At 35.6% G+C, this 17,825-nt stretch overlaps 4 protein-coding genes across 9 annotated transcripts; all 4 read left to right on the top strand.

The window, feature by feature from the left end:
• LOC107609406 (protein DGCR14) lies at positions 7–1,854 on the top strand. The gene has a single exon (XM_016311363.2). It carries the CDS (start codon positions 187–189, stop codon positions 1,732–1,734), a length of 1,548 nt encoding a protein of 515 aa, XP_016166849.1. The 5' UTR covers positions 7–186; the 3' UTR covers positions 1,735–1,854.
• Positions 4,624–6,674, top strand: LOC107610010 (pentatricopeptide repeat-containing protein At4g19191, mitochondrial-like). Of its 2 annotated transcripts, none has more exons than XM_021106824.1 (2): positions 4,624–6,026; positions 6,557–6,646. In XM_021106824.1, the coding sequence occupies exons 1-2, from the start codon at positions 5,186–5,188 to the stop codon at positions 6,625–6,627; spliced, it is 912 nt and encodes a 303-aa protein (XP_020962483.1). In that variant the 5' UTR covers positions 4,624–5,185; the 3' UTR covers positions 6,628–6,646. The 2 variants fall into 2 exon arrangements, with proteins under 2 accessions (XP_020962483.1, XP_020962482.1); XM_021106823.1 differs by having other exon boundaries at positions 4,628–6,257; positions 6,557–6,674.
• On the top strand, positions 6,841–10,694 carry LOC107609783 (probable serine/threonine-protein kinase WNK11). Of its 5 annotated transcripts, none has more exons than XM_021106827.1 (4): positions 7,884–8,499; positions 8,756–8,795; positions 8,892–9,421; positions 10,064–10,694. In XM_021106827.1, exons 3-4 carry the CDS (start codon positions 8,912–8,914, stop codon positions 10,436–10,438), a joined length of 885 nt encoding a protein of 294 aa, XP_020962486.1. In that variant the 5' UTR covers positions 7,884–8,499; positions 8,756–8,795; positions 8,892–8,911; the 3' UTR covers positions 10,439–10,694. The 5 variants fall into 5 exon arrangements, with proteins under 5 accessions (XP_020962485.1, XP_020962486.1, XP_016167296.1 ...); XM_016311810.2 differs by having other exon boundaries at positions 8,748–8,795; XM_016311808.2 differs by having other exon boundaries at positions 7,885–8,499; positions 8,647–8,795.
• On the top strand, positions 14,210–17,163 carry LOC107608800 (BTB/POZ domain-containing protein At5g48130). Its single transcript, XM_016310532.2, has 4 exons — positions 14,210–14,666; positions 14,760–14,829; positions 14,905–16,041; positions 16,144–17,163. The coding sequence occupies exons 1-4, from the start codon at positions 14,440–14,442 to the stop codon at positions 16,777–16,779; spliced, it is 2,070 nt and encodes a 689-aa protein (XP_016166018.2). The 5' UTR covers positions 14,210–14,439; the 3' UTR covers positions 16,780–17,163.

The raw sequence follows: 17,825 nt of genomic DNA, 5'->3' as shown, positions 1-17,825 counted from the left end.
ATCTATTATAACGTGTTCAAAATCTGAAAATCCGCGTTGTGTTTTTCTTCTAGTTCCTGGAAAACTCCTACAAATCAATTTTCCTAGCTCCTGATCTGGATTGAGGATTTTAATTTCACCTTTCCTTTCATCAATTTCAATTTCCATTGTTCCCTCTTCTTCATCTCTTCACGCAATTAAGAAAACATGCTTCAATCACCAGGCCACTCGCCCCTCCACCTCTCTTCCCCATCCCCTTCTCCCTCTCTGCAAAACCCTAACCCTAACACTTCAACTTCGTCATCTTCTGCAGCAATCGCACCCAGACTCCCTCCCAAGAACCCCACAGTACTCGATGAAGATACGTACGTTGAAGCCCTCGAGAAGATCATCGAACGCGACTACTTTCCCGACATCTCCAAGCTCCGAGATCGCCTCGATTGGCTCGAAGCCATCAAGACCGGTGATCCAGTCCAAATCCGTGACGCCCAGCTCAAGATCATCGAGCGCCGCCGTGGTGGCTCCGACGTTCCTAAGGTAACCGGTTCTGAATTTAGATCCACTGTCACCCCTGGCTCCACTTTCATGAGAAATTTCACACCTTTTGATGAATTCGATGGTAAAACACCCAAGACCCAACGTTTTGATATTGGTGATGAAGAGAATAATAAGAGCGATGGTGGTGGTGGTGGTGGGGTTGATACTTCTTTGGGGCTTGATCAGTTTTTGTGGAGGTATACGAGTGAGGATAATCACAGCTTCTCGAAGATTCTGGAGAAGGTGAATAGGAAGAGGAAAGAGAGGGTTGGGTATTTGACGGAAGGTGAGAACAAAGACGATGTGGAAGGTATCGAGGATGCTAAGAGAGAGAGGATAACTGACGGGTATGGAACATCTTATCAGCCTCCTAGTACATTGGAGGGATGGAACTATACGGCAAAGAATCTGTTGATGTATCATCCTGCTGATAAGGGTGAGGTTCCATTGACTGAAGAGGAAAGAGCTGTTAGAATTAAGGGCATGACAAAGGAGATAAGTCGTGCAAATACTAGGTTCCATGGTAAAACATTGGATTCTAGGCCAAGAGATGATGGAACTGTTGAGGTGTTGTATACACCTGTTGCCGGTGCTACTCCTGCCCCAATGTCTCTTAGGGAAGGGGACAAGTTAAAGAAGTATGATCTTGAAGATTTGAGGAAGACTCCTAACCCGTTCTATATGGAATCTGCAAAGAAGGCTGAGAATGGCTATAGCTTTGTTAAGACTCCTTCTCCTGCGCCGGGTGTTGATGAATCCCCGTTTATCACTTGGGGAGAGATAGAAGGGACACCGTTGAGGTTGGACCCAGAGGAAACTCCAATTGATATTGGTGGTAGTGCAGATGGACCACATTATAAGATTCCTTCAGCGCCTGCTAGAGATGCAAAAGCGCATTCCCTTTCTAGGGAGGCTGCAAGGAAGATTAGGGAGAGGTCGAAGATGTTTCAAAAACCGCCATTGGCTTCGCCTGTTAGAGGTGGAAGTGCTAGTCCAAGCATGCGGACGCTTTCTCCCGCCGCTCAGAAGTTTGTAAGGAATGCAATTGCAAAGTCCTCAACCTCAGTTGATGAATCGCTTCGCGCAAGTTATCGTGGTTCCAGTCCTGCCTTGGCTACTCCTAGAAGTGTTAGTAGAAGTGTGTCAAGGTTTGGTAGGGATGGGAGTACTGTTTCTAGGTCTCCATCTGTTAGAGAGGGTTCTAATCCTCCTTGGTAATAATGTTGTAACATAGTTTGTTAAAATTTGAAGATAAAGAGCAATATGAGAATGACAGATTTTGCATTATAAAGATTTTGTGTCTTCTTCCTGATTAATTGATACTGGTTATCTAATGTCTATCTGTTGTGATAACTGTGAAGTACTATGTCTGCCTTATGCCTTCTGTGTTACTGTAGTTTTTGCTCGTATTGAAAGTTCATGTTTGTGTGTGTGCTTAAAATAAGTAGGTAGTTTCTGGGTTAAGATGCGTTTATACAGTAATATATAGCTAAAACCCTAAAATTACAAAAACAGATTTTATAAGCCCTACTGGCCCTAATTAAGGCCCCCCAAAAAAACTTTATAAGAAAAGTTTCAAGTGTACTGAGAACAGCTGAGTTTCAGTTATTTTAATCGTTAATTTGAATTATAAAAAAATATATATTAATCAGAGGTGAATTTCTTCTTTTTCTGTCCCTCTCTTAGAGTTTCTACTTTCTACTTTGCTTGTTTCTTCTCTCCTTCTGTGATTTCAAAATGGGATTTTTCAAAATGGTTGAACTGTGAACTTGTTTCTTCAATTGTAATTGCAAGCTTCAGTATTTTCCCCTGTAATATAAATTAACTAACATTATGTTTAATATTGCTTAATTTCAATTAACTGAGTATACGTTATAGCAAAGATAGATAAATTCTAATGAAATCCAAAACTAGGAATGGAAATTAAATGGAAACCTGTGAAAAAGTTTGCTCCGAGATATAAGTTTACTAATGATGTGCAGTTGCCAATAGACTTTGGAATGGTGCCACCAACATTGTTATTTAATATAGAAATATGTTGTAAGGAATGAGCTTGATCACACATCTCTTCAGGAAGTTGACCACCAAAGAAGTTGTTCCGAAGGTTTATTAGTCTTAAAGTGGAGATGTTGAAAGGAGACTGTGGAAGTGAACCTGTCACAAAGCTTCTTGTCTTTTACCATTTTGTTGTTCCATTTCTTTTTTGGGGTTTTTTCTTTTGGTGCTGTAATGTATGTAATGTGTGCAATAGAAGATCTGAAACTGAAAACAGTGTCTTTAATGCTACTCCAAGGAACCCCTGAACCTGGCAGTTGTGGTTGTAGAGTGGAAACTACCTTTTCTTTCCTGTTCATACACTCTTATCTCTTCTCACATTTAATAATTTTGAAGACAAACTTAATGCATGGACATAACACTGTTTATTGTTATTATTATTATTGTTATTATTTATTTTTTCCCACACTTTTTGTAATCAAATAACATGACATGCTCTAAGAGATTAAAATCTTTTTTTCTGGGATTGAATTTGAAGTTGGATTAGATAAGCTCCTTTTTTGTGTTTTAGGTGCAATCTTAATAGTGCCTGTAAAAGTATTTTCTGATGGAAGTTCATGTTCTTTCTCATAATATTCTTATCCAATTCATTTTCTAGCATTCATTTGATTTGGAAGATTGTTTTTTAACTGATTGATTTTAGATTGTTTTTTAATTGATTGATTTTAGATGATGACATTGGTGAAATTCATGAAGAAGAAGTGTCAACGGAGTCGATGCATCCCCCTCTACATTCATGATTTTAGGTGATTTATTTTTGTGTAAACTTTATTTTGAGTGGTGAGTTTGCACTTTTAGTTCATAATTTAAATTTGGTTGGTGTTTTGATTTTCTACTAGAGACATTATTGAAGAGCAAAATAGTGATGAAGGTATTTTCTAGTTTGTATAGAGTTTGATATTTATTTTTCAATTTCGTTATTTCTATATATAAAAAATGATAAAGGGATAGAAGAAGCCAATAACTTTTAATAGGTTTATTGAAAGAGTAAAAAAAAAGGATTTGGTGGCCCGTGGGCTGGCCCTATAAAGTAGGGCCAAGGCCCTATAGGGTCAAGCATATTGACACCACTAGTAAATTGGCTTAAAAGATTGGAGGCTTTGGAGGATGCCATTGAAAGCATTGAAATTATCTTGACAACTTATTTAGGAGATTTTTGAGAACCAAAGTCTCTCTTTTAAACATTATGACTCAATAGATCCTACTTACTCATTCTTATCTCTCTAAATCCTACAAAAGCATTCAAATTTTAAGGATTTTTTGAGGGTTAAAAATTTTGATCTCTTTGATTTGTGCATTTCCAATTAAGTTGGGTGTTGTTCATTTGCTGCATTTTTTATGCCTTCTGTGTTACTGTAGTTTTTTGTTCCTATTGAAAGTTCATGTTTGTGTGTGTGCTTAAAATAAGTAGGCAGTTTCTGGCTTAAGATGCGTATATACAGTAATATATAGCTAAAATCCCACATGTAGTTTTTTTTTTTCGGTTATTCTAATATTCTATATTAATTTTTAGAGTAAAGTAACTATTAGGTCCCTGAAAATTTTGACTTCGGACAAATTAGTCCTTAAAAAAAAAGTACCAATTTGATCCTCAAGGATAGCAAACGGTGGACACATGATGTCCTTCTATCAATTCATCAACTAAAATCTAACGGTGATGCTTATATATACTGTTAATTACTCTGGCATGTCTATCTATGAAAGATAGTCATGTAGATAACTTTTGGAGTGAAACTTCACTTATTTTGATAGAATTTGTGATAAATAGAGAACAGTTGATAAATGAAAACTCAAAAGATAAGTCCAAAACTACATAGTTTTTCTACTCATGTAATAGTAACAAGACATGCACCACTGTAAACCTTCATTGTACACATTGTACGCTTAGGTCATTGGCTCCCTATACTTTCTCTAACGAAATATATAGACAATTCAATTTCGTTTCGCATTATTTATTAACAGAAGGACATAGATGTCCACCGTTTGCTATCTTTGAGGACTTAATTGGTACTTTTTTTTCTTTTGGGATAAATTAGTCCAAAGTCAATATCTTCGAGGATCTAATTGTCACTTCACTCTAATTTTTAATAGTTGATTCATAGATGTGATTTCTGTTATTTTTATTGTTGTTTGATTAATGAATCTGATTAGAATATGACAGAGATTGAACTTGAAATGTTGAAATATTTTTGTTGTTAATTTTATTGTTGAATTGGTTTATGAATTGGGTTTGCTGACTATGAATATGCAGTGATTTTGTTGAATGTTGAATTGGTTTATGAATTGATTTTGCTGATTATGAATATGAAGTGGTTTTGTTCATTGTTGATTGTTGCTGCTGTAATGATGTTGAATTTTTTTAGATGCTCAGACTTTGAAATTACTCGCTTGGGACCCTAGCCAAGTTCTTGCACCTGTAGAATTTTCGGATTCTTTTTTTATTAAATTTTTTCTGCCTTCTTTACTGAATTAATCCCTACTCTCTATGTTAGCAGCAATGAGCGCAGCTGGTTCTGCTTGCAACAAGACCCAATTGACTTCAGTTCAGTTCAGTTCCGTTTTCTTGTTTCTACTCATTGCTTCAAAAGAACAAGTTCAACTTCAAAGATGAGAAATGATCACCTATCCTGTTGCTGTTACTGTTACACCATTTATGAATCGTTTCTCGAATTTCTCAATTCTTTCCTTCTGGAACTCCAATATAAGAGAAGCTGTGAATGGAGGCCATGCACAAAAAGCCCTACTTCTTTTCCGCCAAATGAAGCAAACTGGGGTTACACCCAACGGTTCTACCTTTCCTTTTGTTGCAAAAGCCTGTGCCAGAATTTCCTGTCTCTGGAACTCCCAAATGATCCATGCACATATTGCCAAATCCTGCTTTCAGTCCAATGTTTTTGTGCAAACCGCAATGGTTGATATGTACATGAAATGTGGTCATTTGGAAGATGCACACCATGTGTTTGTTGGAATGCCCACTAGGGATATTGCTTCTTGGAATGCAATGCTTGCAGGTTTTTCTCACAGGAGTTTTGTTGACAGGTTTTTCTGTCTACTGCGTGAGATGAGGTATAGTGGGATGCATCCTGATTCGGTCACTGTCTTGCTCTTGATTCAGTCTGTTTTGGAATTGAAAAACCCAAATTTTGTGAATGCAGTGCATTGTTTTGCGATTCGAATTGGAGTTCATATCGATGTTTCTGTGGCTAACACTTTGATTGCTGTGTATGCTAAATGTGGTGACTTGTGCTCAGCAGAGATAGTATTTGATGAAATTGGCAGTGATGTTAGGTCTGTTATCTCATGGAATTCTATGATTGCAGCATATGCGAATTTTGAAAAGTATGACAAGGCTGTTGACTGTTATACAGGGATGCTTGATTGTGGGCTTTTGCCTGATATTAGTACAATCCTCAATTTGCTTTCAGCATGTGTGCAACCCAAAGCACTATTTCAAGGTCTGCTAATTCATTCTCATGGGATTCAGTTAGGTTGTGATGCTGATTTGTGTGTGGTGAATACTCTTATTTCTATGTATTCCAAGTGTGGGGATGTTCATTCTGCAAGATTATTGTTTGATGGCATGTCTATCAGAACTTGTGTTTCATGGACTGTAATGATTAGTGGGTATGCGGAGAAAGGATATATGGATGAGGCGTTAACCTTGTTTAATACAATGGAAGCAACAGGTGAAAATCCAGATTTAGTTACTGTGCTTGCTTTGATTTCAGGTTGTGGTCAAACAGGATCTCTTGAACTTGGAAAATGGATTGATAATTACTCTATTAACAAAGGGTTGAAAGAAAATATTGTAGTTTGTAATGCACTAATTGACATGTATGCAAAGTGTGGAAGTCTAAACAATGCTAAGGAGCTTTTCTATTCTATGGCTAACAAAACTATCGTCACCTGGACAACCCTGATTACTGCTTGTGCTTTGAATGGAGATGTTAAGGATGCTTTGGACCTGTTTCTTGTGATGGTGCAGATGGGAATGAAACCAAACCACATAACATTTCTTGCTGTTCTCCAAGCTTGTGCTCATGGAGGTTTACTTGAAAGAGGATTGGAGTGCTTCAACATGATGACACAAAAGTATGGTATAAGACCCGGTATAGACCATTATTCATGTATGGTTGATCTCCTTGGTCGTAAAGGACAACTGAGAGAAGCTTTAGGAATTATTGAATGTATGCCGGTTGAACCTGATGCTGGCATATGGAGTGCATTGCTGTCTGCATGCAAACTACATGCTAAGATGGAGATGGGCAAATACGTCTCAGAGCGGCTATTTCAATTGGAGCCCAATGTGGCAGTTCCTTACGTGGAGTTGGCTAACATATATGCATCAGCTGGGATGTGGGATGGAGTTGCAGCTATAAGAAGAAAGATGAAATATCTTCAAGTGAGAAAATGTCCTGGACAAAGCATTATCCAAGTGAGTGGCAAAACTCATATCTTTACAGTTGAAGATAGACATCACCCTGAAACCTTGTATATATATGACATGCTAGATGGCTTGACTTCTCATTCTAGACAAGCCCAACTAACAAATTCATGTCTTAAAATAAGTAGGTAGTTTCTGGCTTAAAATGCGTGTATACAGTAATATATAATTATATAGCTAAAATCCCACATGAAAATGGTGAATGGGTGTTATGGAACCATGAATGTGATGTGCCTGGATATGGAAATAGAATGTGCTAGACCAAATTGTGGGACAGCTTTATGTGAGTGGCAGGAGTTGGAACTCGGATCCTGCGAGTTCTATGTTGGCAAAAATTGCTTAACAAATCGGAGGGTCCGATTTGGCAGGGGCTGAAATTTGAATTTCACAGCATGCAAATCGGACGGTGCGTTTTGTATATATATATATATATGAATTTTTGTATGAATTCGTATTCTTAGCTACAACTTGGACCGTCCGACAAGCTATGAAGAACTCGCATGGTTCGATTTGTGGTGTTCTGACACCACACACAGGTCAAGCACCTCTCTTCTCCATAACCGCGTCCAACCCAACCTTTGCCTCCATATTGAAATTAAAAAGCGGCGCAAGAACACTAGTGCATCATTGAAAAAGCTGGTGAAAAGATTAATTTAACTCTTATCAGATGTATTTTTACTCCAAAATTGGTAATAATCGGACCACAAACATCACCACTCAAGCACCATAGTTTCTGAATAGAGCTCCTCTATTCACCCAAAAATAGTCATGAACCACTTTTTTAGCAACATGCATCCTCCTTTTTTACTACTACTAAATGGTATTATTTGGAAGTTTCCTGAATATATGAGCAATTGATGGATGCAAAGGTGGAAGATTCAGGGTCAAAATTAGGCATTAGAGCACGGGTGTTACCTGAAAACTTTTTGTGTTATATGATGAGTGTAATAATATTTATATTTAATAATGCATCATCCCCCATTCTTCTCGTGAAGTTCAGAATCAGATACACTGCTTCTCATTACATAATTTGATTCATACATTTCGATCCCGCATCAATTATCAAACAGAGGAAACAACACGAAAAAGGGATTGTGACACATGAAAAATCTGCCACGTCACGCAACTCACTCTCCCTTTACCTCTCAACTCTCCACTTCTCTACCAACAAATCAGCGGTAAATAAATGAATCTACGAAACGAAACACACAAAAAAAGAAAGAAAAAAACAGAAAACAAAAAAAGAAAACTAAAGTAACTAATTAGCGCGTCTGTGAAACGACGTCGTTTAGTGAGCTGCCCCGAGATTTGGGAGCACTATAAGAAGCGCAGTCATCGTCTCGATTCATTTGCTGATTTTGCATGCTATGCTCTCATCTTTCCTTCTTACTTATCTCTCAGCTTTGTAAGGCAGGGTTTTCGATTCTCAACTTGAAGTTTCAAAAAAACTCTTAATTTAGCAACCATTCTCCTTTCCCTAGCTGGTAATTAATGCTCTTGTTTTTGCACCTTTCATTCGAATTCCAATTGAAATGATTCACATACTTTCGTGCATGATTGAATACTTCATTTTGATTTTCCTTCGACATTTCCTTCATTTTGATTGAATACTTCTCTTGTTATTGCTTCAGAATTATAATTGCTTATATTGACTCAGCTACATTCGATTGCGTTCGAGATCAGAATTGATTCTCTCCTATAGTTAGCTCAGTATTAAATTGATTTTCTACAGATTCTTAGGTTTCATGACCAGAACAGAGAAAATAAAAGGGCAAAAAGAGTATTCTTTTTATTCCATTCGCAATTTCACTTTTTTCTTTCTTTTTTTATAAAAAAACTAACTTCATTAACAATTATTGTTTATTGCATTGTGTAGCAAACTTTTGGCTATTGAAAATGCCTGCTAGTGCTGGGAACTCAAACACCTATGATAGAGAAGGGGAACCGTTTGTTGAAGTTGATCCAACTGGCCGGTTCGGCCGTTACGAAGATCTGCTTGGTTATGGCGCCGTGAAGAAGGTTTATAGGGCCTTTGATCAAGAAGAAGGCATTGAGGTTGCTTGGAATCAAGTTCGACTGCGGAATTTCAGTGACGATCTTGTTTTGATAAACAGGCTTCACTCTGAGGTTGAGTTGCTTAGAAACTTGAGCAACAAGTATATCATTGTTTGTTATAGTGTTTGGAAAGACAATGATCGCCAGAACATCAATTTCATCACTGAGGTTTGCACTTCTGGCAATTTGAGGGAATACCGGAAGAAGCACCGCCATGTTTCCATTAAGGCGTTGAAGAAGTGGTCGAAACAAGTCCTTGAAGGGCTGGAGTATCTTCATACTCATGATCCCTGCATTATACACAGAGATCTCAATTGTAGCAACATCTTTGTCAATGGGAACATTGGACAGGTAAACAGCACACTTGCTAGTTTGAATTGTGGTAAACTCCCCCTACTTTAACATTGGCATATTTATTGTGATGAAGTTGATGAAGAGAAGAGGAGAGGCCAAATAAAAGCATTACCAATCATCTTTTGTTTCTAGATAGAGCATTAATAACTTAGATTTATCACAATCTGCTAGCAATGCTTGTTTTAGACTTTTTAGCTCATTATGATTAGATAATTGTTGTAACTTTAGAATGCTTTAATTATGCTCCTAAATAATATGACATGATTAGTCATCATCTCTGAATAGACAAGTAGGAAATGGATTCTCTCAATTTTTTTGTGAAGTGTGATCTCTTGCCATATACTCTTTAAGTGGGACCAAGAGAAAACATGTAAGAGAAGATGTTGAATGATGAGAGATTATACTTTACAAAAAAATTTGAGAGAAAAAAATTGAGAGGATCCATTTCCGACAAGTAGACCTTACCATTAAAAATCACTATGATTTTTATAAAGAAATTCTTGTTACAACCTTTTGAAACATAACAAATAACAATGTCATTATTATTATTATTTGTTTTCATATTTAGTTGGTTTTATGTGCCTGGTTATTGTGCCAAACTAAATTCTAAAACAATTTTGCTCTTGTGGCTTTCTATAGGTGAAAATTGGTGATCTAGGATTGGCGGCGATAGTGGGGCGGAGCCATGCAGCGCATTCAATTTTAGGGACACCAGAGTATATGGCACCGGAGCTGTATGAGGAAGATTACACTGAGATGGTGGACATATACTCTTTTGGGCTGTGTGTACTTGAGATGGTTACAATGGAGATACCCTATTGTGAATGTGACAGTGTAGCCAAGATTTACAAAAAGGTTACAATGGGAATTAAGCCTCAATCCTTGAACAAAGTCACAGACCCAGAGATGAAGGCATTCATTGAAAAGTGCATAGCACAGCCAAGGGCAAGGCCTTCAGCCACTGATCTCCTTAAGGACCCTTTCTTTTCTGAACTCAACAATGATGAAGAATAATATACCTATTAACTTTTTTTTATTGTTTTTCTCTTTTCCTTCAACTCTTTGCTTCCAAGTGTAATTGCACCTAAGACTAATTGTTATAGCACATGCATTTTCCAATCCAGTTTCACTATACCATTGATGTACTTGTGACTTCAATAGTAGAACGAGACTGAACTAGAGAGTAGAGACAATAATGTTGAAATGAAACTCAACATGATATCCCTTACCCTTCTAATCAAGAAGCATCCCATGCTTACATTTTATTATTTATAATTCATTTTTCATTGTATTTATACACAAGTGTTAATATGTAATTACATATTAGGTGTATATCAAAATCAGCTACCAAAATTAGTCACTAGTATAAAATACATATTGAAATATAATTACACATTGAAAATGAATTAAATAGCAGATGTATTTATACACAAATATATTAGTAGGTTAATTTTAGTGTACAAATAGCATTTTTGTAGATATATTATTAGTGATCTTTTGCCTAAAACATAAATGAACAAATAGACATGCGTTTGCATTCTTGCTAAAACATATTGCTTTGTATGTTTCTAATCGATTGATGATTGGCTAAATATAATTTTTGTCTAATTGTGTTTTTATTTCATGGTATATCCAAGCAAAAAAAGCGTTTATATTTCATTGTATATCCAAACAAAAAAGAGGAGCTCTCATATGGTCTGAACCAAAACAAATGTTTGATTTGTTTGTAATTATGAAATGCAAATTTAAAAAGTTATGCTGTAAATTTAAGCTGTTTTATCATGTTATTAATCATAAAAATTCGTCATACATATTTACAAATTTTGGGAGAAATAAACAAAGAAAATGTTCTCATTTAAGTATTGACAAAAATAATTAGAAAATTCTTATTTTCAAGTAGTTCAACATATTAAACAAGTTTCTACTGTATAGCCAAAATAATACCTCCTTTTGCCAACAAACTATAACTTAAATGATATAGTCTCCTCATACTTATTTAGAAGTCACGAATTCGAATCTTACTCCTAACTTAAAAAAAAAAAATGATGCCTCCTTTTGAGATCAGAAATAGAATATCTCTGCTTCTGAGATCTTGTTTAGAGATGCAATAACTCAGTTGTGGAGCCAAAGTAAGTTGGAAATTTCGTGTTGATGAGAGCAGATTAAGGTCTTAATTGTCGAAAATGTTTGTAGTGGGCTTTCTATTAATGGTCGAATTATGTTTATACATATATTATAATTGGAATTGAGTTAAAATTGTTTAATTATTTAAACATTTACCTTTTAATCCCACGGGAACTTTGTTGAATACTTTAATGTAAATCTGTTTGAAAAATCGGTGGGTCATGGTTTAAAAGAAAAGAAAGTAAATAATGGTAATATTTTTATTCTTGTTCCTTGATACTTTGTTACTTGCTAAATGGTAATACTTATCTAAGGCAAAGAGTCAACAATGGACACCCTAATATTATGCTCTAATATGTGTATATAGAATTGTAGATGTGCATATGTATATATGTTTATCCCCTTTATTAGTCGTTGCTTGAATTCTAAGAATAGAAAGCTATATAATATAGGAAACATTTCAAGTGCACCGGAGAGTATCGGTGCACCAGTTATTTTAATCGTTGATTTCAATTAATATATATTATATATATTTTTTATAATTCAGATTAACGGTTAAAACAACTGGTGCACCGGTACTCCCGGTACACTTAAAATGTTTCCTATAATATAATCCTGTAGGAATTTGGCTCCGGAGCCAAATCCAATATGTAGCATCTATTTCCAAGCTTACCAACTTTTTTATAATTTTATGTATGACTTAATTATAATAAAAAAACAAAGCCATTAGAGGATTAGAAAAAAGAAAAGCGTATATGTACATGCATGATATATGTGTGTTCTAGTTTCATAAATTTCTCTATATATAGACAAATGCAATTTTTTTTTTTTTGAAAAATGCAAATATACTGATTAAACGATATATGATACATAATATAATATAAATATAATACAGATAAAAAATGTGTTTATTTAAACATATTTTGATATTTTTTTATTTATCCAACAACCAAATATAACAGCTAATGAACTATAACTCAAATAACAGTTTTTTTTATCTTTGGTTAAAAAAAAATAACCACCAAATACAATTTAAAAGAAGAAGGAAAAAAGTCGAAAATTTTATTGAAAAAAATTGTTCATCTAATATTGTTGAATTGAGAGAGATAAAATTTTATAATTGAAACTCAGATAAAGTCGACTTCACGTGAAGTTGATACCTGAGAGTCGTTAGATGAAAATTTAGTCAAATCAGTCAAATCATTTAACGGCTCTCAAGTATCAACTTCACGTGAAGTCGACTGCACCTGAGTTTCCACCTTCATAGTATCTTTCAATTTGCCAACTCAAGGATTAATTGGTCATAGATCGGAATTTTATTTAAGGGTTTGTTGGTGGTCAATGTGTTGATACATGCATGTATAAGACAAAATTTAAATTTTTAATATTTACTTAAGTGGATTAATAAGTTAACTACTACACTAACCGATCTCGGTTTTTTTTTGGTTTAAGACACTTAGCAAGGAAAGCGGAAAAGTAAATATTGGGATTGATAGTTGGTGCTGGTTGAAAGCAAGCACAACCCAATAACCAACATGCACTTCATGTTTCCTCTCTTTACCCTATTTTAATCCCCTACCATTTCCTTCTATTGTTTATTTATTACCATGCAATGCATTCCCTATTTCCCAATACACATTTCCTCTTTTTATTTTATTCTATGAAAAATCTAGATCAAATCAAGCGTAACGTCTACTGTAAACTGCTTCTTTGGTCTCTTCATTTTCCCCAAATGCCTCATCAACCATGCATTATGCACTTCACATTCACACATTCAAATTTCAAGATTTGAGCCATAGCTCCAATTTATATCGGTTAAATATTTCAATGCAAGTAATCAACTTGGTTGGTGGAACAATTAGCTCACTTGTCTTTTTAATAAAATGTTAAAAATTCGAATCAAATCGACAATAAATTTTTAAATAGAACTCTCATCTACTGTAAATTAAATATTAATATAAGAGTATCAATATTTTAATTATTATTATTCTCGCATAAAGATATTTGAGTTAATATTCAATTTGGCCTCTGAAATTACACGCGAGTCTTAATTTAGTCCCCGAAATTTTAATTGCCTCTATTTAGTTTCCAAATTTTGTGAACATAACTCATGTTAGTCCTTGAAACAATTTTCAACGTACAAACCTTAACAAAACACCGTCGTGACAGCCGGATGCCACCTAAACTTTGTAAAATGATGTTATTTTGGTTTTGGCAATCAAATAACCTAAAAACAACATCCTAAATGGTGTTTATTAAAATTTTACCTAACAAAATAAGTAATACGATGTCGTTTTTGAGCTATTTAAATATCAAAACCAAAACTGCATCATTTTACAAGTTTTAACGTGACATATAATAGTCTACAACAGCGCTCTATTAATGTTTTTATACTAAAAATGGTCTCAGGGACTAATATGAGCCACGTTTATAAACTTCGGGGACTAAATAGAGGCAATTAAAACCTCAGAGACTAAATTGAGACTCACGTGTAAATTCAGGATCAAATTAAGTATTACTATTATCTCAAGATATTTTAAGTAGACATCGATTATACATATTTTGAAAACAAGTATTAAATATTAAATATGATTCAAATTACATACAAATTTTCTTGTTCTTAAACGTTAGAAATAGTATTATCATGTGCATCATAGAAATTAGAAAATGTGAAGAAATGGGATTTTTATATATACGTGAAGAAACTGTGTTAGGGTGCATGAGAATTGTATATTGTATTCTATTGGCTGAAACCTGAAACCGCCAAGTTGTATGGCAAAGAATTCAACTTCCCAACATTCAAGAAACGTTATTGAAGCCTTAAAACTTGGAGTTCGAGTTTCACTCGTGTGCATGTTGACTTTGACTAAACCAAGGATGAATATACACCAATGTGTTTTGGGGACAAACCTCACCAAATTCAACTTCTTCCAATGCTCCTACTTTCTGCTCTATATACTCCTACAATAATTCAGATTATTCACTTCAGTGACTCAACATTCACATTGATTCTAAGCATGGAAATTGCAAGTTCAAAAGATTGCTCCTCATCAGTGGCTTCTAGTCCTTACTCTTCACCCAACATTGGTGCCTTGCTCAAGATCAAGGTCATTACATGGTGAGAATATGGACCATTCAGTGTTCTTCTATTTCTCTTCTTCTGTAATCAAATCTGTATTTTTGTCCTGAATTGTGAACCTTTTTGTCTTAGGAGCCAAGAAACTGGTTTACCTGTCTCTGTCCGAGTTTGGGTCAAAGATAAGATGTTCAACCTACACAAGGTAAGATCAAAGAATGTTCAACAAAGTTTGTTATTCTTAGTTTAAATGTTATGTTATGTTTTGAAATGGCTGCAGTTTCCTCTGGCTTCAAAGAGTGGATACTTAAAGAGAAGGCTAAAGGATACACATGAGGTTGAGCTGCCAGAGAATTTTCCTGGAGGGCCAGAAACCTTTGAGATGATTGCATTGTTCATTTATGGAACCTCAACACTGATTGACCCTTTTAATGTGGCGGCTCTGCGCTGCGCAGCTGAGTTTCTTGAGATGACTGAGGACTATTGTACAGGAAACCTCTGTGAGAGGTTGGATCTATATCTGAATCAAGTTGTGCTGCAAAGTTGGGATGACACACTGATTTCACTCCAAAGGTGCCAGATTCTGCTTCCTTGGTCTGAAGATCTGCTTATAGTGAGTCGCTGCATCGAGGCTCTGGCCTTTATGGCATGCATGGAGATTCTTGACCCTGAAAGAAGGCGCGACACGCCAGTTGTCACTTTGGATGAATTGGCCTCACAATCCTGGAGCTGTGAGATTGTGAGCCAACAAGATCTATGGATGAAGGATCTGATTGCATTGCCTTTTGATTTCTTCAAAAGGGTCATTGGATCTTTGAGGAGACAAGGGATGAAGGAGAAGTATGTGAGTCCAATCCTTGTTTTCTATGCAAATAAATGGTTGCTATCTAACAAGTCACTTCCATTTTCTGGTGAGAAAAGTAGTGATGATAATGACATTAACAGAACTTCAATGATTCTACAAGGCATCATTGATCTTCTTCCAATGGGGGATAAAGCTAGCAAAGTGATTCCAGTTGGTTTCTATTTTGCTTTGCTTTCAAGATCTCTTGAATATGGTTTGAGGAATGGAAGTAAGGCAAAGTTGCAATCACAGATTACAGCATTGTTGCACTTTGCACAAGTTGAGGATTTTCTTGTTCCTGAAAGTGGAACAACAGCAATGTCCTCTAGTATTGAGTTGGCAACAATGGAAAACATGGTTTCAGCATATGTAGCAGCATCTAACTCACACATGAACCGTCCTCCAGATGCTAGAAATTTCGCAGTTGCAGAACTTTGGGATGCATATCTGTCTAATGTAGCTCCAGATCCTGAAATGGATCCTAAGAGATTCATGGAACTCATTGAAAGGGTGCCACCTTCTTATAGACAGAACCATTACCAACTCTATAGAGCAATCAACACCTTTCTCAAGGTATGCAAAACTAACTTGTTGTATGCAACTTCTTTTAGCTAAGTAACTTGTTGGATTGGTTTTAACAATGATTACTCACTCACATTGTTTTTCTTCATATAGACGCATCCGGATACATCCCAAGATGATAAGGGATTGGTGTGCAAGTACCTTGATTGCCAGAGGCTATCACAAGAGGCATGCATTGAAGCAGTTCAGAATGAACTGATGCCGCTTCGCCTAATTGTGCAAGCTCTATTTGTTCAGCAACTCAACACACACAGAGCCTTCAAAGAATGTTCAGATTCGTTCCGGTATGCGCAGTGTGGAGACTTATCTGGAAGCCTATCAAGCCAGAATCTTGTGGAAAGCCCTTACACAGATGGACCAGAATTGCATAGCAGCAGGCCTTTGAGCATTGTGATGAGGAATTTCAAGTTCTCAACTGCTGAATATGAGTCCACAAGCTTCAGGATTCAGAACCTTGAACAAGAACTCATGTCATTGAAGAGAAGCCTTCAGCTGCACAACATTGTAACAACAAAGAAAGCAGAAGAAACATCACAGAAGCTGAAGCCATGTGGGTTGGAAACAAGATCATTCAGCAAAAAAAGGAACCATATTGGACAAGCAACTAGTTGCATCGGTTCCTTAAACTTTGCTTCACAGAGAAGGTATGCTAGCCGGTTGCTGAAGCTATTTCGCCGCATAACTTTGTTTGGAACTCGGAAGCTCAAGAAAAAACCAGGGAATTCCTAATCAATCTACTTAGAACATAGTTACCTGCAACTCAATATATTCCATTACAGAATGTAAAATATTTTATGTAAAAAGTATACTTATGACTTTCTGGTATGCAGATGAATTTACATGGCAATTAGTGAAAAATTCATGTAACTATGGAACTAATATTATTGTTAGTGTTGCAAGTGTGAGGAGTGTTGAAGTTAGTCTCACATCAAAGAAAGCAAGGAAGAGTGAGGAGTTTATAAGATGAGAGACACGTTAATTTGATATCTTAAGATTTTGAGTTGAATGTGTTAACTTCTCTCTGAAATTCAAGAACTCTCCAATATGAAACAGTGCATCACTACATCACCCAACTCTATCCAAAGTGTTTCTTTGAATAAGCATTTACTTTTTCTATTATTTATTGGACCTTAAGCATTTTCTTTTGTATTATTTGTTATGAAAAGCAAATTTGATACTGTCCTTAAGTTGCAGCATGTATACCGTAGATTTTAGTCAGTAGTTGTTAAGAGCATATTATATAACCTTTTCAATGAATTATTCCTTTTTCGGTTTTTCCAACTTGGTCCACGATTGGCATAAAAAACACCAACTCACATTCCACATGCAACTTTTTTTTTCCCCCTTTATGCTTAATGCTTCTGCGACCTGCTAAAATTGGGCCTTATTATCAATCATAATCTCAAATTACGGAAACCAAAAATTATTATAAAAAATGAGTCATGACATGTAATTTAGCCGCTATGAAATGAAACGAATATCATCCATCATTCACAATGCAAGCTAAGGAAGTCAACGGCACTTTCTTTTTTTTTTTCCCTTATAAGCATCATCGACGTATATATTATTCTCAGATTTATTCACAAGATAAACAAATCCAAAATTTATGACACTTCAACTAATTAAAGTTGAGTCTAGTAAAGTCTGTCTAGCCTTGTATATTTTTACCTTTTTGGCTATACCCTTGATTATATTTAGAACATGAACATCATACCCTTTTCTCCAATTTACGTTGATAAGTACATGGGAATGTTTTTGAAGAAGTGTAATAAACT

This window comes from Arachis ipaensis, chromosome B07, assembly GCF_000816755.2.
Source record: "Arachis ipaensis cultivar K30076 chromosome B07, Araip1.1, whole genome shotgun sequence".
In the NCBI taxonomy this organism is placed as follows: domain Eukaryota; kingdom Viridiplantae; phylum Streptophyta; class Magnoliopsida; order Fabales; family Fabaceae; genus Arachis; species Arachis ipaensis.
Note: the sequence above shows the minus strand (reverse complement) of the source record. Positions and strands in the feature narration are given on the sequence as shown.